The sequence below is a fragment of the Pan troglodytes genome, chromosome 16 (genome assembly GCF_028858775.2).
Source record: "Pan troglodytes isolate AG18354 chromosome 16, NHGRI_mPanTro3-v2.0_pri, whole genome shotgun sequence".
Taxonomy (NCBI): domain Eukaryota; kingdom Metazoa; phylum Chordata; class Mammalia; order Primates; family Hominidae; genus Pan; species Pan troglodytes.
Window position 1 is genome coordinate 74,504,169 of NC_072414.2, and position 24,189 is coordinate 74,528,357.

A 24,189-nucleotide genomic window follows, 5' to 3' on the forward strand; every position below is an offset into this window, starting at 1 on the left:
ACAAGAAAAAAGAAAACCACAGGAAGTAAGAATCAAACATGTATCAGAAGTCTTGCCAGTGGAAGCTTTGAATGAGGAACAGAATGACATGCCCTGACTTATATCTTAAGAGGATCGCTCTGTTTTGTCTGCAATATTGAGAAAACACTAACTGGAATCAAGAAGCAGGGATACTAGTTGTTTTTTGTTGTTGTTGTCGCTGTTTGTTTGTTTTTTGACACAGAGTCTCACTCTGTCACCCAGGCTGGAGTGCAATGGTGTGATCTCGGCTCACTGCAACCTCTGCCTCCCAGGTTCAAGTGATTCTTCCGCCTCAGCCTCCCGAGTAGCTGGGACTACAAGCATGTACCACCACACCCAGCTAATTTTTGTATTTTTAGTAGAGTCGGGGTTTCACCATGTTGGCCAGGATGGTCTCGAGCTCTTGACCTCATGATCCACCAGCCTCAGCCTCCCAAAGTACTGGGATTACAGGCATGGGCCACTGTGCCCAGCCCGGCCGGGATACTAGTTGTTAAACGATTAAAATAACCAGGTGAGAGATGGTGGTTTCTTGGCCCAGGGAGGCAGAAGTGAAAACATTGGGAAATAGTTGGATTCTGTATTTAAGAGGAAGAATAAACAGGATTTGGTGATGAACTGGATGTTGGAATGTGAGATAAATATAAGGGCCATAGATGACTCCAAGGTTTTTAGACTGAGTAAATGAAAAGATTGAGGTCCCCCTAAATGAGATGGAAATGACTAGGTGAGCAGGCTTGGGGATAAGATAAAAAGTCCAGTTGGGGATATGTTCAGTTGAGATGCTTCTTAGACAACACAGTGTAGAGGGAGTTCTAGATATCAGTCCAGAGTCCAGAAAACAGACATGCTCTCAAGATACATAACTGTAGGAATTATGAGTATGTAGTTGTCATTTAAAGTCTTGAGATTGGATGAGATTATCAAAAGAGGGACTGCAGGTAAAATAGATGAGGATCAAAGACTTGAACCTTGCTTGGGGCACCCCAAAGTTAAAAAGCCAGGGAAATGAGGAGGAATCACAAAAAGAGATTATTAAGGATAAGCAGCCAGGGAGACATGAAGAAAAGCAGAAGCAAGGTAACGGAAGCAATGGAAGCCTAGAAGTCAAGGGAAGAAAGTGTTTCAAGGAGGAGGAGTGATCAACTGTGTCAAATGCTAGTGACAGATCTAGTCCTATGAAGACTGAAAACTGGCCATTAGATTTAATGAACCAAAAGTCAATAGTGATGCCAAGAACAACAGTGTAGTGGTTTGGGGGTAGGGTTACAAAAGCAATAGAACTGGAAGAAAAGAATTAGAGATAAGAAAATACATAGAGGCAAATTTCATGGAACGTACAAAGCCCAGAATGGGAGCTTCTTTTCTCATGATGAGCATGTGTACAAGAAGTCGCTGGTCTCACCCTACTGGCTGAGCAAAATGGCTGTAACAAGAAAATCTTTGGGGTGAGGGTGGGAGGCAAAACTGGTGAAATGGTCATTTGTGAAACTGTTCATCTGTGGAAGTGGACATTTGGCAAATTGGCCATTTAGCAAACCAGCATTCAGCAAATTGGCCTAGAGCAGCCAGGATGGAGGACAGTCAATGACATGGTATATTCCAACAGGTCCATCTTTCCTCACCTGCTTTCAGTGCTTGAGTTTCTGGTGGAAGAGAGTCAAAAGTTTGTGATCCTGTGCACATCAGTCTCTCCATTCTCTGGGCTGTAATATCAAGGGGACAAGGAAGTTTCTGACATACCATAGCTGAAGTCTGTTGTTAAGGACTGAAAACCTTGAGCCAGTGCCTCCTACCAAGGCGAAGATTCACTGTATGCTCTAAATATGGAGGTAACAAAGTCTGTCCATACAGAAAATGCATGTGTTATATGGCAACACTGCTTTATGCATCACATCTCAAAACATGCATACAATTTCAGGGAGTTCACAAACTCCTTAAAGCTCAGAAAGGATCCTCATTGAACAGGTACTTTAACACTGAGGCCCATGGAACAAATGAGAACAGAGCTTAGCAGGTTGGCTACAGGTGACCTTGAAATGAAAGTTATCTAACACAAACATCTAAATCATCTACTTATATTTAAATCTCAGTGTAAACATTTCTATTTTTACAGATTACTAAACAAACACAAAAGAACTGTCTTTCTAAAGAAGTTCATTAGTAATGTTAAAACAAATTAGTATTAGTGTATTAATTATCAAAGTATTTAATACAGTTTCATGGTAGAACACTAAATAAGCAGAGAAGACTTATTTTGGATTGAATGTCATTTCCAGAGAATTTCTTGGTTGCCATAATGCATTGTTTTTTCTAGCTTTATCAAAACTATTTCATTAAAAACAATTAGAATAAAGGATACCAAGAGCAGCATGGGATATGGGTAGCCACAGACTGCAAATGGCGTTGATCTGAACTTTAGGGTCTGAATGTCGTGCCTCCCAGGCTCCAATTTTTAATCCTAAAGAAGTCACTATTTTATCAATTTTGTCTTTGTCCCTATAGTAAATACAAGATTGGAGGGGGAAAAAGTCATATGCATATATAAACAGGCAGTGGGAAAAAGGAACCCAACATTATTCGGCATATTTTTACCATAATGTGTTACTTTTTCAAAAAAAGCTAAAAATGATTGAAGGGAATCCTGCCACAGAAAAAGCCTCCTCAAGCTCTACTCTTACACTTTCAAGTGAATCCTTCTTTAAGATTTCCCAGGAAGTACTTCTCCACAATCTCCTCAAGCAAGCTATATCAAGTGGTAAAGCAGCCTGACAAATAAGTGCCAAAAAGTCATTATTCCACCTCAGGATTAACTTAGAAAATAAATGCACTAAAGCAAACTTGTATCAGACAAGTTATTTCCCAAGTTCCCCATTAATGATCCTAGCTATCAAGCACCTTTTCTACTTTAATAACTATTTTTTAAACCTGGGTTTGGATAAACAAAAGCCCAATGTTTCTTTCCATCCTTTTATCTCTTCTCCTCAGCACTCCATAAAATATTGCTATCCTGTCCCTCCAATATCGCCCTTTAGCTGGGTTACATAGACTTCTTTAAATTGCTTCCAAGCCCTGTAATCAACTCATCTGTAGAAGCTCTGTTCACTTTCTCAGTCCATCTCAGCTTTCTGAAGTATGACTCATCAAACTGCAAAGTGAGACAAATTATACTGCCTAAAGATGCCTAAAGGTAAACAATGTTAAAAGAGTCTTACTTTTTCAAGACAGCATCATACAAACTCCATAGATTTTCCAGGATCAACTGTACAAATAAAAGTTTCTTTCCTTTGGCCTGTACAAAAGAACATACGGGCTTAAGTTCCTGACATTTAATAGGCATTTGTATATTCCTTCTTGACACGCTTTTATTATCAATATGTTTCATTTCTACTTGAAAATATTTATTCAAAAATAAAGTAGATGAAAGTAGTTATAAGAATGCACTAAACCGCCAATAATCCACAATTAATAATAATCCACTGTTCTTTCCTCTGGGAACCATAGACTTTACAAGTGATATGACCATTCGTGGGTCATATTACCATGGCTGCCATCAAACAAATACACACAGCACACAAGCCAAGAGCTAAAACTTCACTCTGCACATGTAGCCTCTTTCCATGGACTTCAGTCTAAAATTACATTAGAAGAAACATAAAGCATTCTTAAATATATTTCTAAAAGTTCGCAAGGATAGGAAAATTTTGAAAACCCAAAAAACCCCATCATTTCTCTTACCAAACTATGCAAAAAGTTAATAGCAAGAGCACCTTGAGGGGTATACTCTCCCATATACATGAGGTGGGATATATTAATAAATTGATACCTCCTTTCTGAAGAACTACTGGCAACAGTATTAAGAAATTAAAAGTCATTGGCTTAGAATGCTCAGTTTAAAAAAAAAGCAACATGAAGACATAAAACTTTTGCACAAAGACGTCTATTGTAACCCTACTTACAATATCAAAGCATTTGAAAAAAACTATTTCCAATCTTCAGAATGATTACATAAATGATAGTGCTCTCACAAAATAAAATAACAGGGTGCTTACTGAATTATTTCATAGAATCATAACTATCCTATGAGATAAGTGCTATTATCTCAATTTTACAGATGAAATAACTGAGATAAAAGTCATAGAGCCAATAAGTGGTGGAGCCAAAATTCAAACACAGAGTCAACTCTCAAGGCATGCTCTTTCCCACTTAGCTATATTCACTCCCTTTAAAATATATTGTTTATAAAAAAGCTTTTAATGGCAAGGGAAGATGTTCAGGATATGACAAAAGCAAAAAGGCAGCTACATTGTATAAACAGCATAATTTCAACTGAGGGATGTATATATCTATGTAAAAAGAATGAAAGAAATTACAAACATCTACTAGCAGTGCTGGCTTCGATTTTTTTGTTTGCTGTGGCTTTATACTTGTGAATACTTTCTCAAAAGCAATGTATATTATGATTTTCAATGAGAATAAATTTATGAAATCCTGGTTTTTACGTTAAAAAATAAAGCTCCAAGAAAAGTATCCTTTGAGGGTATATGACAGCATTCCTACACCACCTCTATCTATAGAAGAAGGGGTTTCAGGGAGCACCCACCTCTCCCAATCTACACTGCACGATGACCAGCATGCAGTGAGATAAGGCCTCAGCTGAGACTAAAAGGACAGTGTGAACCATACAGGAATGTCTAGAAGAGACATCTCTTTATGGTGACAGATAATTGATAGTTAATCTCTTCACTAGTAAATGTGTCAATTATCTGTATGAAAATGATCCTTATGCCATAATTCATTTACAATAAATGTTATTTTATTGTTAATATTGCCAAACCTCTCTTTTCATTCATATTTGGTTGACATATCTGAGCCAAAGCTTTGTATGTAGCTTCTGTCCATTATGCTTTATGTTTATCTCTTTTATTTAGCAAACTTCTGGATTTATTTTTTTAATAAAATTTCCTTTCTAAAAAATATCTCCTTACTGGGGATTTCATACATTTATTGGTACAATCATTTATTGGTACAACTGTTTTGATCAGTTAGATTTCTAGTGTGGTTTCTTTTCTTCCAGGATTTTTTTAAAATATTGATTTGTGTTACCAGACTGTACTACACATTCTTTTATATTTTACAATGACATGTCAGATAAATATCCTGCTCTTAATTCTGGAAGTGGTAAACTTAAAGATTTTTATAAATAAACACTCCCAAAACCTCTATCAAAATCATAAATTATAGTAAGACACTTGCCCATTTGCTTAAGCTAGGCTTTTCTGGTCCATCATATAAAATATTCACACATGTGTACACATACGGGTACACAAATCTTTCAAAATCTTGTTTCTTGTCCTTTTCATTCTTTTTTATCCCATAGTTACCACAAAATTTGCTTAACATCAACCCATTCCACATTACTGCTAATGCTTTTATTTATTTTTGTCATTAATTAGTTACAATTTTTAAACACTGACAATTTCTAGCACTTCTCCATTCTTGAATTCTATTTTAATTCATTTCCTCTACAGAGTAACTGCAAACAAGATTCTAAGAGACCTGCAGAAAGATTTATATTCCAAGACTACTGATCTATTTGTTGCCTATCTTGCTGAATGACAACTCAGTCAAGTATGAAATTACTGAGCCACAAACCCTTTTGCCCTCCAAGCTACCCAGTGGATTAATGTTAACTACAGAATTCTAAGACACAGTTATACAAAGACAAGTACATTTAATACAAAGGGCTTTTCATTGTCTCTTCTCTCCTGTCCCTCTTCTATAAGGTTGAGGACTCAGTTCTATGTATCTAAAACAAGAACTTGGATTCTTGATGCTACCCATCCAAGTCAATGTGCTTCTGCTTTTCAGCGCAGACTCTCCCAGATTAACATCAATTAACAGGATAGATTTCGGGAGAAGACCTAGGTTCAGCCTCTAGTCACACTTCTTAATCCTTTCCCACTGCAGAGTTTATAGAACCATCTTGCAAATTCTGGAATGTGCTCATTATCCACCTTTTGTGACACATGCAGCTGTCAACTTGGCCTATTCACTGACATTTTAGAGGAAAATGGGAAGCAAAAAAAGTCTCTGGTGCTTTCATTTCCACCACTACTTTCCCATAGATTCACATATCAACTTGTTGAGAACAGACACTAGCCAATCTCTAAATCTGACCTTGTCTAATACAGGGGAACATTCATTTATTGGCTGATAGTATCTAAAAATGTCAAAAGTAAGGGCTATGTAAATTACCCTTATTCTATCCATTCAACTTCCTCCCCATTCCTTTTCCTTCCACAATAAACCTCCCCCAGTTTGTGTGATTTAGACTAAAATTAACATAAAACATTAAATTACTTATGAAAATCACTGTAAGAAAGGGACAAGCCTCCCACCTTGTGGCTTACTAGCAGAATGCTCACAAATCAGGAAATCAACAAGTATGACCCTATTATACGACTGAATGAATCACTGTGAATGAATCTGAAGAAAGTCTTGAAATCATCTTAGCCCAATATTCTTGTTTTTTCCAATAAGTAAACTGAGGCCTAGAAAGGTGATAATGACAACTCATCAACAATATATGAAAGTGCAAATTCTCAGCAGGTTCACAATTTCTATTTTCATCATATATGCATTACTTCAATTTATTTAGCTCTAGTATGATCTTTTGGGCATCAAATGGACTAAGATATCTATAATTTATTACAAACAGAAAATTATGATATTATATTACACTGCCCTGCCCAAGACAAAATCTGGTCAAAGGGAAATTGGAGAACAAGTTCCTGTAAAAAGGAAAATACATTTTAAAAAATGAAGCCAGAGATTCGTTAGGCTACTCCCAAGCCTTGCATTCTAGTCAGCTCCTGATCCTTTCTTTCTTTCCAATTCTAAGTCATACTGATATAAATTTCATGAAGAGACTCTGTTTTCTCTTACTGCATCATTTCTAGTTCTATGATCCCTGCAAATTACACGCAATATCAAGCCCCAACTAAAGTAAAGGTCATTATGGTCCCACTATTATTTATCCAAACCACAGACATTTATCTCAAAGTAATAATCTTTTAACTACATTTGGATTTTTTGATTCCACAAGTCAGAAATTGTTGTAGTTGAAAAATGTGATCAATTATCTACTCCATTCTGAAATCCAAGGTCACTGTTAACACGGCCTCAGCATGTACAAATTCGGGAGAGGCAATAAGAAGAAATAAGGATCCTTATACCCCATAGGGAAGACCCCAGAGAAGAACCATGTCAAGAAAACACAGGCTTCAGACTCAGGCAGACTTTAATCTTAATATCAACTCTGCCTCTTAGCAGCTGAGTGATGTTGAACAAAAGTTACTTAATGTTCTTGAGACTTAGATAATAAATACTAATATCTATTTCAAAGGAGTGTTGTCAGAGTTTTTGGTGAAATAATTTAAATAAAGTGACTAACTCAATATTTAGCATATGTACATCCTCAATAAAGCTAGACTAACTTTTGCTACTGTTGGTATCAAAGTTGATATAAATATAGTTGTTCATCTATGTATAAATAACTTTAAGAAGATAAACAACAACTAACAGGAAATAAACTGATCTAAGGAATACAGTGGGATACTTTTGTGGTATACATTTGAATTTATTCAAGAATAAAGTTAAAGTTAAAAATCAATTGTATACAAAATCTATAAAGAAATGCAAGACTGGCTCAATATTAAAAAACATCAATCAATGTAATATACCATATTAACAAGCTAAAGAAGAAAAATCATACAAATGTATTAATACAGAAAAGGTATGTGGCAAAACTTGACAAATTCATAATAATGACTTTCAAAAAAATAAGAATATTAGGGGACTTCCTCAACTTGATAAAGGACATCTAAAAACAGCCTGCAGCCCTAACATTATTTCTAATGGTGAAAGGCTTAATGCTTTCCTCCTAAGACCGAAAACAAGGCAAAGATGTCCGCTCTCATCAATGTCAGTCATATAGTGCTGGAAATTCTAGCCAGTGCAATCAGCAAAAGGGAAAACAGCGTGCAGATAGAAAAGGAAAAAAATACAACAATTCCTGTTTGCAGACATGATTGTCTCGTAGCAAATTCCAAAATATCTACAAAGGACTTCAAGTGAGTTCAGCAAGGTGACAGTATACAAGATCAACATACAAAAATTAATTGTATTTCTATATACTAGATGAATGTGTCAACACCAAAATTAAAAACATCATTTATAATCATTTCAGAAAAATGAAAAATTAAGTGTAAATCTAACTCAACATGCATAGCACTTATATGCTGAAAACTATAAAATGCTCATAAAAGAATTTTTAAAAATTTTAAATAAATGGAGAGGCATAGTGTTCATGGAATAGAAAAGATTCAACTTAGCAAATATATCAAAATTCTCTCCAAATTAACAGGTTTACCAAGCAATTTCCGTCAAAATCCTAGCAAAATGTTTTTTCAGATATAGGTAAGATTACAATAAAATTTACATGGAAAGGCAAAGGCCTTGAACAGCAAAAGTAATTTTGAAAAATAAAAATATTGTGGACAGAAATAATCTACCTGATTTCAAGACTTATTATGTAGCTACACTAACCAAAATTATGTGGTACTCTTGGAAAGACAGACACACAGATTAATGGAACAGAACAAAACACTCAGAAGCAGACCCACACAAGTATGCCCAGCAAAAAATTGTGCATTTTGACAAAAGCACAAAAGCAATTCTATGGAGAAGAGATAACCTTTTCAACAAAGGGTTCTAGAGTAAATGGAAATCTATAGGCCCTCTCCCCCCACAAAAGAAAACCTCAACACAAGCCTCACACTTTATACAAAAGTTAACTCAAAATGGGTCATGGACTTAAATGTAAAAGGTAAAACTAAAACTTTTAGAAAAAAATGAGAGACAGTTTTTAGGATCTAGAGCTAGGCAAAGAGTTCTTCAACTTGACTCTAAAATCAAGATCCATAAAAAGAAAAGATGATAAAGGAAACTTCAGCCAAATTAAAAACTTTGCTCACTTTGATGGCTGGGCGCGGTGGCTCATGCCTGTAATCCCAGCACTTTGGGAGGCTGAGGCAGGAGGATCACCTGAGGTCAGGAGTTCGAGACAAGTCTGGCCAACATGGTGAAACCTCGTCTCTACTAAAAGAAACACAAAAATTAGTGGCGAATGGTGGTGCACACCTGTAGTCCCAGCTACTCAGGAGGCTGAGGCAGGAGGATCACCTGAGGTCAGGAGTTCGAGACAAGTCTGGCCAACATGGTGAAACCTCGTCTCTACTAAAAGAAACACAAAAATTAGTGGCGAATGGTGGTGCACACCTGTAGTCCCAGCTACTCAGGAGGCTGAGGCAGGAGAATCGCTTGAACCTGGGAGGCGGAGGTTGCAGTGAGCCAAGATTGCATCACTGCACTCCAGCCTGGGCAACAGGGCAAGACTCTGTCTCAAAAAACAAAAACCAAAACAAACAAACAAACAAAAAAACTTTGCTCACTTTGAAAGACACTGTTAGAGTATATGAAGTCAAACTATAGACTGGGAGAAAATATTTGCAAAGCACAAAGGACTAGTGTTTAGAATAGAAAAAATCTCTCAAAACCCAGGAATACCAAAAAAACACAATAAGAAAATGGGAAAGGATGTGAAAAGACTTTTCACCCAAGAGGACCTACAGATGACAAATCAACACATGAAAAGATGTTCAAGGTAAACCAGCTGTTAGGAAAACGCAAATTAAAACCACAATATCATATTAGTACACACCCAACAGAACTGCTAAAATGAAAACAGTGACAACACCAAACGTGAACATTTGGAGAAACTGGATCACTCACGCATGCATTGCTGGTGAGAATATAAAATGGTACAGTCCGTCTGGAAACAGTTTGGTAGTTTCTTTAAAAACTAAACATACAACTACCATATGACCCAGCAACTGCACTCCTGGGCATTTATTCAAGAGAAATGAAACTTATGTTCACACAAACACCTACATACGAATGTTTACAGCAGCTTTACTCATAATGGCCCAAAAAGGAAAAAAAAAAAAACACCAGATGTCCTTTAATGGGTGAGTAGTTAAACTGGGGTACATCCACACCATGGAATACTACTGAGCAACAGAAAGGAACCAACTACAGTATTAATGCATGCAATAACTTGGATAAGTCTCTAGAGAATCATGCTAAGTGAAAAAAGTCAATCCAAAAAATATTATGTATTTTTTTGGTTCCATGTCTATAATATACTGTTTTGATTCCATTTCTGTAATACCCTTGAAATGAGAAATTTGGAGATAAGATAAATGGTTGTCAGGGGTTAAAAAGGGTTTCAGGGTGGGAAGGAAGTAGCTGTGGCAATATAAGGGCAACGTGAGGGAGCCTTGTGGTGATAGAAATGTTGTGTATATTGATGGCAAATGGCAAAGTCCTGCTTGGTTATTGTACTACAGTTCTACAAGATGTTATCATGGATAGGAGGCAGTTACTGGGTAAAGGGCACCAGAGAACTCTCTGTATTATCTCTTACAACTGTAGGTGAATCTATAGTGATCTCAAAATAAAAAGTTTCACTAAAAAAAACCAATTGCATATAAAATCTGCAAAGAGATTTAATCAGATTCCAACAGACTTACCCAAAGCCCCACCCATCTATTGCACTGGTAAACACCACATTTCCCTGTTCTGGAGAGAAGTAAAGGTGAGAATCATCTGTGTCCTCCAAGCCAGTGCTCCAGTCATATACTTGCTCTCCTTGTTCAGAATTTGGATTTGCTTGGGATTCAGTCTCCCTCTCTGCTCTTTCTTCTAGGACTTTAGAAGTAAAAAGAGTTCCTGTAAGCGCATTAATCTAGGAGAGATGGTGAAGTGGCAGAGCGTCATTCAGATGCTTAGCATGCTCACGGCAGGAGAAACACTGTTTAACCTGTGTTAGGGCTAGAATCATCAGTCAGTTTGGGCTCATTAAGCATACACGAATGGAGGTGACATTCACAATCAGTGAATAACTTAGATGTATCCATCCTTCCTAAACTCAGCATAACTAAATTATAAGGTTTTTGGAAGGTTATTTTGTGATTATTATTATTAGTTTAATGTAAATGTTAGTGTGTCATATCCTTAATTTGTTTTTCAGTACTGAGGCCTAGTATCACAAAGTACTCATGATTTCCAACCCCACAATCCTAGTTTGTAACCTTAGTCCACTGCCTTGCCCATCTCTCACATCGGTTGTCTGAAATGTGCACTACTCTCTTCAGGCCCTCTTCCCAACTCCTAATCCTCAACTACTTTCACTCCCAAATAGGCAGTAATCTTATGTCCTACCTCAGAGAGAAAATGGAAGCTATTACTCAGATTTCCTTCAAGTGCCCCACATCCCAATCTACAAGCTCACTTATGTCTGCAAATACCACCGACCTTTCTCCTGCCAAGGCAGGGCAGGAGTTATTTTACCTGTTCCTATTTCTACAGGGAATGATATCCATCCATCATTCTTTTTCACTGTTCTACTTTTATTGTTTCCTGCCTTTAGCAAATAAATATACTCAAGTTGCTCTCATCAATGCTTTCCACTGTCTTGAGGAAGAAATTTCAAACTCCTATGCATGGCATACAAGGTTCATCAACGTCTAAATCCATATCCTTTTTCCCATCTCTTGTCACTGTTTAACATGATCTAATTAATCGGCTCTAAAACAATTTGCAGCTCCTTAAATGAAACATTGTACTGTGCTTTTTCTTGCCTTTATGACTTTGCCTGTCATATTCTTCCTCTTTTGAATGTCCTTTTCCTAACTGCCTACCTGGCAAACACCTACTTTACTTCCATCTCAAGGTTTCCATTCTACGATTTCTAACTCATTCTTCCCTCTTGACCCAGACTGGGTTAGATGGCCCTTATCTATGCTGTCATATCACACCCAGGGCTTATCTCATTGTTCTCCAAATAGCTCTTTGTTTGTCTCCCCTACTATACTGTGAGCTCCTTGAAAATAGGGATTCCGACCTGTCCATTTTACATTCACAATCCCTAGTGCACAATGGACATTCGATAATTCATTTATTCAACGTATATCTATGAAATATTTGCTGAATAAATAAATGAATGAATGCTTGGGTAAAATTTCCTCTAACAACAGGTAATAAAATACTATAGACAGGTAATAAGATCTTAATATTGCTTCATTTTGGAACCAAGATACAATGTTTTAAACAAGACAGCCTGTTGTCCAAGCTTTATATGATGGGTGCTTCCAAGAGATGGAAGGGACTACTGAGAACATGCTTATTCTGTTGCCTCTGTTGTAGAATAACACCAACATGTATGAATCTGAAGTGGAAAAGTTCACTTTTCTGTAGCAATGGTTCATACCCAGCTCAGTAACTTCCTTACAACTCTTCTTCGAGGCTAAATTTTTTAGATACTAAAAATTAAAATACCTGTTCTAAAATACTCTTAAGGTGAGAATAGGCCTCTTGTGGGGTAAATTTCAGTTCCACTATCAAGTGATCTATCTTATTAATCACTAAAACTGGATGGATGTTTTCAAGCCAAGCTTGTCACAGAACTGCCTGTGTCTAATAAAAACAGAAAGAAAAATGTAAAACTCATGATTTGAAATAATTAGAGCACATTAGAAAATCTTGATTAATAACCACTCTAGACTATGCCAGCCACACAAAGGTATTCAATAGGCATTCACAAAGTATGTATACAGCACAGTAGCAAAGGACTATAGACAAGAAATCATCATTGCCTTTATGCAACTGACAGTTAAGAAGGATAAATAAGGCTGGGCATGGTGGCTCACACCTGTATCTCAGCACTCTGGGAGGCTGAGGCAGGTGGATCGCTTGAGGCCAGGAGTTCAAGACTAGCCTGACCAACATGGCGAAATCCCGTCTCTACTAAAAATACAGAAATTAGCCAGGCATGATGACACATGCCTGTAATGCCAGTTTATGTGGAGGTTGAGGCATAAAAATCACTTGAACCCAGGAGGCGGAGGTTGCAGTAAACTGAGATCGCACCACTGCACTAAAGCCTGGGTGACAGAGCAAGACTCTGTCTCAAAACAAAAACAAAAACAAAGTATGTTAAATTAAAGTCATCATCTCTAAGATCCCTTCAGAACTCTGGTGATTTAACTCCTTCACAGACTGGAACGTTACCAAATGTGAAATATAAAACCAATGTTGTGATTGTCAGTGAAATGCCTAAAGTCAGTCAGTTCCCCCTCTTTCCTCACCCTTAACCATTTAAGTATTTTCTCATCACAATCCATTACCTGTGGACAGACTCCTTCCACAGCATCTACCACAATGATGCATCCATCACAAATGCGAACAGCGGTTGATACGTCTGAGGAAAAGTCCACGTGCCCTGGAGAGTCTATCAGATTAATCAGGTACTCCTCATTACCTAAAATACAATTTGTAAACACACATTTTCAGTTGTGCAGGTACACAATGTTCTTCCTCAGGCATTCTAGAATAAGAAAGCTGAAAGCTTCTAAGAAAAAACTGAGCAGAGCTAAAGGAGTCAAACACTCAGTCAAGAGCTATCATTCCAACTTTTCCCACTGATGGGACTACTGATTCCAAATAGCATCTATATAAAATGTTAAAGGACTTTATTATTCTAATAGTTACCACTTAAGAGCTTAGTAGGAGCCGGCCACTGTGATACTCACTTTTAATGTGCTAATCACATATTATTGAATCCTTACAATATCCCTGTGAGATACATATTACTATTCTCCTTTTACAGTTTAGGAAATTGAAACTGAAAGAAATCAATGCCCAAGAACCTGACAGTAAAAGCTGTTCAAAGGAACAACAAAGCAGTTGGCCAAGTTCTTCCCTACAATTTATCAAAGAGCAGTGTAAGAATCGGCTCAATCAAGATTCAGATTTAGACTCAGTTCTACAAAATATGTAGATTTAGACTTAATGCTACAAAAGATTTAGACTCAATTCTACCACAACTTAAGGAGCAGTTACTATGTGCCAAGCAGTGCACTATGTGCTCTCCCATTAATATCTCCTTCAATAGTCTCAACAGACAAATGTATTAAACTTATAGTAGGGTGATGGCACATCCTGAGTTGTCTGGTTTTAGCACTGAAATTCCTACATCCAATCAAAGCCCTTAGTCCCAGGCAAACAAGAAAAAAAAAGATCATCTTAGGTTATAGAGAGTTATCATTAAACATAACTTAGTATACCATGCAGAAAATTAGTTAATACTTTAGAATTCTGTACTCATTCCCCATTATTGATAAATTTGATATAATTCTCTTTTAAAGGCAGAATAACTATTAGAATGCTCAAACATATACTTTACTTTTGCTCCTCCCCTTAACTCAGTGTTTATCAACTTGAATGCGCTCAAGAATGACTACAGGGTTGAGTATCCTTTATCTGAAATCCAAAATGCTCCAATGAGCATTTTCTTTTTGTGCCATGTTGGTATTTGAAGAGTTTTGAATTTTGGAGCATTTCAGATTTTGGATTTTCAGATTTGGGATGCTCAACCTGCAATTTATGGGCCATTTAAAGGATTTTCCCCCAATATAATTTTAATGACTTCGCTTGTGCCCTAGGTGATACTGATGATAAACACCACCACAACAATAACCACAACCAGTGCTTAACATCTGTGGACTGCCTATTCATGGCTGGCATTGTTCTAAGCATAATACAGAAATTATCTGATGTTTACTTACAATAATCCCCTGTAGTAGTTACAACTATTAGCCCAATTTTATATAGCAGGTAACTAAGGCACAGAAAAGTTAAGTATTTTTCTCAAGGACATCCAGCTAGAATCCAATTCTGAGGTTGACTAAGATCACACAATTCAAAATGATAGAGCATAAGTTCAAATCCACTTAATTCCAAAGACCATACCTCTAACCACTACACTCAGAAGGCAGTAACTTTCACCTCACATGCCAAGATTCCACTGCTAATGAATTCCTAAAACACTGGTTGAAGCATTCCCAAGTGTACTGAGGCTCAGTGGGAAAGACTGCCATCAGTTAGCAACAGACTGCCTTCTTCAGTACCACTCCTCCCTGCTGCCTCCTGGTCTTTTCATGCAAACTGCTTTATGAGCAACCATTGCTCTGCTGAAACCACCAGAGAAGGCTCCAACCAGAGAAGACCATGGAGATCTCCAGTGAAAATCCAAGAAGTCAAATAACCAGAGCCCTGGAGCAATGGCCCACTGGACCTCAATCGAGCCTTTCACTGGCAGATCTCACACCAGTTCTCCTAGTCAACATTTTCGATAAGTATCATGATCTCAGCCAAGTACACCAGAGAAAAAGGAGCATGTCTAGTAGTGGTCTAGGGTCCTATCATACAAAATTAAAGCTGTGAGATTCTTAGAATCACTCAGCATTTTCTCAGCCTAAGCCTTTATTCCATAGAAAAACATGCTAACGCCCTCAAAAGGTAAGAGACTGACCCAAGGTCCCAAAAGAAGCAAGCCAGAAATACACCCAGGGCTATCTAACCATCTTAGTCACTTCTTGGGTCTTAGATTCCTTCATACTTTGCAACTGGGGAAACAACGCTTGCCTGTTCATTTGGCTAAACTCCAGACTTTAGAGTGGGAGAACTTCAAGCACTTTTCCATCCTTTGTGATACGACCGTGACCTGAAACTGAAGTTTCAGAGACTGGGTCTCCAGTCAAGTTCTTTACAGAGTCTAAAAATGCACTTGTACAGAAATTTCAGGCCTCCTATACAACAGTGCTCTTACCTTTTATTGGAGTTAGACCTTTTAGGGAATACTCAGAAAAACGAATACCTATCTACCTATCTATGCTCCCCTAAGTACACATCCATTTCCAGATTCTTTGAAATTCATTCAGGAAGGGCAGGTTCAGATCTAGAGAGGAACTGAAAGCTAATGATATACCAAGTGTTTCCACCTGAAAATCTACATCCTCAAAACTAAGTGTCTGATCAAATAATACAGCTGACAAATACAGCCAGCCTTGGAGCTCACATCACACATACATACTAAAGGTTCAGAGAAGCCCTGTGAGAAGTCTGTCCAACTCTGTTTAACCTGGAGTTTCTCAAATGTATTCAATGGTGAGAAAGCGGAAATGCCATGGTCAGTTACACAGCTGACAAAGGCTTGGCTCTGAGCCAGGCCTCCCAATTCCTCTTTCAATGCCTTTTTCATCTTAATGCTTTCCAAACAACTTTAACCTAAATTTCAAAGGTTGGGGAAAGAAGTCCCATATCCATTAGAGAAAAAAAGTCCACAAGCACAGCTCTTCTGCTGTGACTTCAGCCACATTATGTCTCTTTAAAAAATGCCATTTACCACTTTTGTGTATGTGTGATCAAATTAAAAAATACATAAAAACAATTACAGGGCTTATCATGCTAGATATTATTATTATTGCTAGTGGAAATTATTTAAAAAGTAGAAAATGCATAACACTTTTCAGGAGACAAAAATTTTTAAGCATGCTAAATGATCTTTCTGATTTGTAACAAAGTCCTGAAGCTACATATTGAACTAATCCCTGCAATAGCATTCAGGGACAGAATGCTGCTGCTTTACTTCCCAGGCATTCCAAACTAAACGGCTTCATTTCAAGGCACAGATCTAATCAGTCAAGCAACAATTCAATCTTTTTATATTCCAGGGAACTGAAAAAAAAATTGGAAGACCTGAAGTTAATTATGGGAGATATCTTCCAGACAATTTCTGCTGCTAATAGGGAGTTATGGGAAAAGAATTGCTCCCTTGCCCATGATTTTAAAGTGCCATGGATAATTGTCTCACAGAAGGTGCACATTTGTCACTAGGACCTGCCAAAACATCTCTGTATTCAGTAAAACTTCATGTAAGGAGTTTAGTGTTCAACTTCCTAAACACTGGAAATGTTCACTAAAGCATACATAGAAACCTGACAAGAGAAAACTTTCCATAAAATAAAAAAGAAACACTGAAGTTATGGATGAAGATCTGAACCTCCTGAAAGTGTCCTTTATGTGTCAGTGTATTGGTAGAGTATTTTGCCTGACAACAAAAATAACAGAAATACAGGCAGAACCTGAGTTATATGAAGACATGTTCCTAAATTCCTTATGTATGAACTTATAACTATTATATACATAAGTTGTACACCAACTATAACCAAAAGTCTCCCTCCACAGGAAATACCATTTTTTATTTTTTTATTTTTTTTAAGATACGGGGTTTCACTGTAACATTCAGGCTGGATGCAGTGGCACAATCATAGCTCACTGCAGCCTCAAACTCCTGGGCTCAAGCGATCCTCCTGCCTCAGCCTCCAGAGTAGCAGGGACTGCAGGCAAACAAGGGTAATTTTTATTTTATTTTTTGTAGAGATGGGGTTTCACTGTGCTGCCCCGGCAGGTCTCAAACTCCTGTCCTTAAGTGATCCTTCTGCCTCGGTCTCCCAAAGTGCTGGGATTACAGATGTGAGCCACTGAACCTGGTTACCTTTTATATCTTAATACTATGTTTTTACATTTTAAATCAATGTATAACTTTGTAAGTTCTAAATCAACTAATATGGCTTATTTGACAGAATTGTAAAGCACAACTATAAAGCTGATACAGGTAACAGGATAACTATCTTTATGAGAAGGCTGCCACAAGGAGAGGTGAAGGGTGGTTGACTCTGATGGTATGTGTCAAAACTGAGATGGGGTCAGGCACAGTGGCTCACACTTATAATCCAAGTGCTTTGGAAGGCCAAAACAGGAGGATCACTTGAGCCAAGACCAGCCTGGACAACATAACAAGACCATCATCTCTACAAGAAATTTAAAAAATTAGCCAGGCATGGTGGCACATGCCTGTAGTCTTAGCTACTCGGGAGGCCGAGGCAGGAGGACTGCTTGAGCCTAGGAGTTCTGGGCTGCAGTGAGCTATGATCACCACTGCACTCCAGCCTGGGTGATAGAATGAGACTCTTGTCTCAAAAAAAAAAAAAAAAAAAGTGACAGGGGTTAGGAAAATGAGAGGAAAAATGATCTAGAAACAACTATGAATAGCAAACTGATTAAGTTTTCTTTTGCTGTACAAACCCAACCCGAAGACCTCTCCAGACCTTCCTCCAACATGAAACTAGACCACGTACAGACCACTTCTGATTACATTTGGCCTCACCCGCTTTTGGTTTTTCTCAGTATGATGCCAGTCCACATCTGCCACCCAGTACTGTGGCCACACCCTGAACTCTGACATCACTGAGAACTTCTCCACCTTTGAAGGCCTGCTGTGTAGATAGTAAATCTAATAATTACACATCCACATTGTCTTGATTCCTTTGATCATTGGCAGTTTTGCTTGGAAGGGTATAAGAATAAGAACCAGAATAAGAAACCCTGGAGTAAAAAAAAGGTTGATGCTTACTTATAATATCTCTATGCCTAGCATCACCCTGGAGAGTCATAGATCAAGGATCAATTTCACACTGCTAATGCACGTCATTAGTATAAGGTGCGGGTCATATCATCAGAGTAATTGAGAGAGTAATTGTAGCATAACTTTGACTAAGAAGCGGGAAGAGGAAACACGCAGAGGAATGTGGGGCTGAAAGAAGGATTTATGTATTTTTAAAGACAAGACAGACTTGAGCATGATTAAAAGCTGATGGTTACAAGCCAGTACAGAGGGACAGGTGGAAGATACTGAAGAAAAGATGATAAACAGAAGATAAGTCCAGAGCACAGGTTTTTGCCAGTGACAGGAGGCAAACAAAAATGCCCATACCATTACGTTTTGAGGTACAGTGGCAAGCAGGTGAGAATTCTTCTCTTTTCTGTGAAATAGAAATTAAGAATGTCTGCTGAGATTGTGGAGGAGGGGATGACAGGTAGGCTGAAGGAGACCAGAAGGTTTAAAATAGCTGCTGGGAAGAGTAAGCAAGACCTAATAGAGAGAGAGATGGGAAATCTGCCAGCAGTCTGGAGGACCACTTGAGAACCTAGCCCAAATACAAGGATGAAGACGTGTAGAGAATTAGCTTTATCAAGGGTTAAAGTTTTATTGGGAAAAATATGACAGAAAGTCAAGAACCAAAGAGACTGAAGATGCTGGGAAGACTTTCAGTGAAATGACAAATCTGGGCTGTATGAGGCAGGAAGTGAATGAAGAAAGAGGCTGATGGGAGTCAAAAAACTAGAGAACATTATGAAGTCAAAGAATGGGTACCTCATTAGTCAGGTGAAAGAAAGAGCTGGGAGAATCAAAGATTGTAGAGAAGGAAGTATTTAAGTTTGAAAGGTCAAAGATGAATAGCTCAAGGTGATGCTAAAATCCAGAAAGTAGTCATGACAACGGGTAGGTGAAGTGGAGAACCAATGTTGTTGAGAGGATAAGCTGTTGAAGAAGCCATTCTCAGGGATGGTAAAAGCCACCTTAGAAGATTCAGGTGAAAAGAACAATTATGAGGCTGGGTGCCAAAGTCACTAATGAACAGGAAACATCACCAGGAGCTGACAATGACTGGAAAGGTGAATAATTGGATGGTCTGAGTCTTGAAAGGAGAAGTTTGAAAACAAGGGTAGAAGAATTAACTTTTGTAATCAGATCTGGGAACAAAAAGAATGGCAATCCCATATCCTAACCCAGAGATACATGGAACATGAACGAAGGAGTAGCATTCACTTGGAAAAGGTACAAGGCAGGCAATGTCATCAGAAGACAGCCAGGCAGAAGGGGGAAACGTCAATAAAAAGACATTGAGGATGTAGCGATGTTTGTTTCCCTTGGAATGTTTTCACAGTAAGTTTTGGTAAGGAGGGGAATAATGGGAGATTGAAAGAGGCTGACAGAATCACAGAGAAACATGGGGAAGAGACTATAAAAGAGGCCAGATCATGTGGCTTGCATCGTGGGCAGTGACTGAAGACCATAGGGATGTAGGTAGTGTTGGCCACAAGACGTCCATAGCAATCCCTAGTGGAAAGGAGATACTCAAGCCTCAGGAGGAATTTCCTTTAGTTGTGGCCTGACTTCCAAGAGACTAATGGTCCAAGTGAGTACGCTGGAAATGTGGGTTCTAGGACTACTACCACATGCTAGAAATTACTCTGTCCTTGGGAAAGTGTCTTCACCTCTCTGAACTCCATTTTTGCACATGTGTAAAATCAGAGTAATACCCATCACAGAGTTGCTGTGAAGATAAAACAAAATCAGGCATACGGGACACCTAGCTCAGAAGTGAACTATCGTGTACCTAGTTTCTTACGCCTGGCATCAACTGAATACTTCACAAAGTAAAGCATTCACTGTCTGACGAGAACAAAATCTACCCTTCAGTCAAATGAGGGGTAATAGAACTCTTCCCTCCCAGCCTCATTCTGGAAAGAATAAGGCAAGTTAGGACCATGGGTAAACATTCACACAGCCAGAAGGAAAGGGAAGCTACTGCCTCTGAATAAGAGATGACTTTCTGCTACATGCTGGCCTTGTCTGTAATTAGATGGCATGAGTCAGTGTCTCCATGGCCTAGTCTTTGGAGTATAAAACCAGAGAGCCACAGAGCTGAAATCAACACATGCGTAAATCCTCCTTCTGCCCACAACCGCTAACCCTAACAGAGGTATTTACAAAGTGATCAACTTGCATATGGACCTCTTTGCAGAAGACTGCTATATCCTTGGTCTCCCTGTTTGGAGGACATCCTCACTGCATATGGCTGACTCTTGGGTGAATCCCAAGTGTACCACTAGTCTATTAGCTAGACTATATGCCTAAGGTTACTAACTAAAAGCTCATAAGCTAAAGCCCACTGCAGTGTGTTCTACATGGTGTTTTACAATTTTTAAATAAGTTGCCGTCATTTTGAAATTTGGAAGATTTTACCAAAAATCTTGATGCCAACTTTTCTTGAGAAAAAAAAAATTCCCACAGGGTATCAATCAATCAAGTGGAGCTGAATGATACTGGCCTTTATCCAGGAATTGGGGGAGGTATTCCATGAGTGGGCATAATTCACTCTCTAGTCCTTAACAGCCCCACCCAAACTGCCTCACTTATGCAGAGGTGTCAACACCATGTCAGCAATAATATTGTACTTAATAATCACATCTGACAGGTGTTAGAATAAGTAAGCTATTTGGGGGGGAAATAAAGTCAGATATTTACCTCACAGTGTGTGCATACACATACAACTTGCATTAAATATAAAAATTGAAAATATAAAATAACTGGCGGTAAACTGACAGTGATTTCTATTCCATTTTTGTGTTTTACTGTATATTCTATAACACATACTAAATTTTCTATAGTAAATATGAACTTGGGCCAGGTATGGTGGCTCACACTTGTAATCCCAAAACTTTAGGAAATGGGTACAAGGCTTGCATCCAGGAGGTTGAGACCAGTCTGGGCAACATAGCAAGATCCCATCTCTACAAAAAAATTGAAATACATGTGTGTATATATATAAATTGAAATAGATATACATATACACAATATATACTATATATGCTATATATATATACACGTGTGTATGTATGTATATAAACTTGTAAATTTATTTAAAATATTTTAAAAGATGAATTAGATAAAAACTTCAAAAGTTCAGCAACAGCAGTATTTGCTCAGGTATAAAAAATGGCTATACAGTAGAAATGACAGCAGTATTCCTTTTGATGAATTTCAAATTATTAACCCATGTGAATCTATTTCTGTCTTCTATATCTCGATTCTAGGCTAAAGGATTCAAAGACATTACATCCCCTTAGGATATTTTACAGAACGTATATTGTTAGGAATACTTCCTAACAAGATAAATGTGTGGTATTCTTGTGGGTGGGACACAAAGAGAGGTAAGAAACAGGCAAATAACAAGATTTAATAATATGATCCCAACATTTGTAGCAAATTTTGGTCACAAACGTCAAGATAATAGAGGTTCCATTTTCTCAAAGAATAATTAGGTTCCTGGAAAATGCTGAGATAGTTTATGACCTTGATGGTTTTCAACATCACTTCTATAATGTGCAGGATTTATCTGTTTACCTTAAACTAGAATAAGACCCTATATTTCAACCCAAATAAATATTTGAAAATACTTTTGAAAGCTCGTTAAATTAAGAGAACCAGAGAAAGAGTTTAACTTGCATTTAGTACACAGATTCTCAAATAAGAGGGGATTCAAAGTGGGTGAGAAGGAGGGGAAGGCATGGTATAAATAAAAGTCACCTGTGGAGTTTCTTCAATCATCAGGTTTCCCTCTTTTTCTCCCATCTAGGTTCCCCTTCAGACGTCCCACCTTCAGAACAGGAAATACCCCATTCTGGAGAATCAGTACTAAGATACAGATAAAAACATATCTCATCTCTCAGGTGCTCCGAGAGGATATGTCCCAGTCAACATTCCTAACTTCTATCCCCATAAGGCTCTGCACTGTCAGGTGTGCTGACTGCTCAGCCCAAATTCCCTTCTAGGCAGTAATCCCATGCTCACAAGAAACATGTTTGACACTTTGTGATTCCACTCCAATCACCACTGATTGGATTAGGAGGTGACTAACCAACCCAAGCACAGCCAATCCATAGGTGCAACCTCTGTGATGGGCTGGCATGAAAAGATAAGCAGAGCCGCATCCTGCTCTTGAGCCTGTGTGCTCAGAAACACAAGAGATTGAAGCAGTAGGCAACAGAAATAAGGTGAAAACAGACAGGATAACAGGGTAAGAAGTCAGGGCAAGGTGAATGTACAAAGATGAAGACATGACAGTAGGCAAAAGCTATGAGACAGAGAAAAGACATACAGGATAATAGTGGAGATACAAACAGACACCCAAATCCAAGGACAACAGTGGAGTTCCAGAGGAAGGATCCATAAACTTTTACTGATGTGGTCTCTAGAGCTATCTTGGATCCAGAATGAAAATCTGGCTCCAATTTTTATGAGACATCACTCCAATAAGACTCCCGTTTTTCCGTTTTCATGAATATTATTTCCAATATCATTTCACACATATGCTTTCAATAATCTATCTCACCCCAACCCAAGCTAGCTTGTCTCTGGTCTGTGCAATCAAGAAAGCATACCTGGCCAGGTGCAGTGGCTCCCGACTGTAATCCCAGCACTTTGGGAGGCCAAGGCGGGCAGATCACCTGAGGTCAGGAGTTCGAGACCAGCGTGGACAACATGGTGAAACCCCATCTCTACTAAAAATACAAAAATTAGCTAGGCGTGGTGGCATGCACCTGTAATCCCAGCTACCCAGGAGGCTGAGGCAGGAGAATCACTGGAACCCAGGAGGCAGAGGCTTTAGCGTGCAGACTGCGCCACTGCATTCCAGCCTAGGTGACAGAGCAAAAAAAAAAAAAAAAAAAAGTGAGCCGGGCGCGGTGGCTCACGCCTGTAATCCCAGCACTTTGGGAGGCCGAGGCGGGTGGATCATGAGGTCAGGAGATCGAGACCATCCTGGCTAACATGGTGAAACCCCAACACTACTAAAAATACAAAAAAAAAAAAAAAAATTAGCCAGGCGTGGTGGCGGGTGCCTGTAGTCCCAGCTGTTTGGGAGGCTGAGGCAGGAGAATGGTGTGAATCTGGGAGGCAGAGGTTGCAGTGAGCCAAGACTGCACCACTGCACTCCAGCCTGGGCAACAGAGCGAGACTCTGTCTCAAAAAAAAAAAAAAAAGGGTACCTAAAATAATCTGTGAGCAGCCAAGGTCACAGAGCTCAACCAAACAGAGTTCAGACCACTCAATTCCCAGGGTCCTATAGCAAATTCTCCTACAATACTACACCAGAAAGACAAATGTGAATTGGAACAGGTGAATTTTATGGTATATAAATTAAACCTTAATAAAGTGGTTAAAGGGGTCAGGAGAGGGGGACTACAGACAAAGTATAGAGCAGAAAAACTAAAACTGACACCAGAGGAATCTTCAAATAAAAGCACACTAATAATCTGAGTAAGGAAGAAGGCAGCCTTCAAATCTCTTGAAGTCTATAAAATGAGATAAGAGATGAATAGACCCTCAACCCCATTCTCTGGATCACAGGATGAGAACATACCCTTTAAAATGTGAGAATTGTTTTTTTTAAAAAATGAAGTGTTACTTTAAACATTAAGCATTGAGAATTCATGTGCCTAAGAGCTTCAAAACTG

The 24,189-nt window shown here is 38.4% G+C and overlaps 1 protein-coding gene across 1 annotated transcript in view; it reads right to left on the reverse strand.

Moving 5' to 3' along the window:
• The window catches only part of LOC453603 (elongation factor-like GTPase 1), a 58,047-nt gene that overhangs the window by 21,955 nt on the left and 11,903 nt on the right, over nucleotides 1-24,189 (reverse strand). Inside the window, 6 exon segments of the mRNA XM_024349325.3 lie at nucleotides 1,647-1,769; nucleotides 2,384-2,520; nucleotides 3,237-3,313; nucleotides 10,677-10,691; nucleotides 10,694-10,891; nucleotides 13,332-13,465. Coding sequence (XP_024205093.2) covers nucleotides 1,647-1,769; nucleotides 2,384-2,520; nucleotides 3,237-3,313; nucleotides 10,677-10,691; nucleotides 10,694-10,891; nucleotides 13,332-13,465 — 684 coding nt within the window.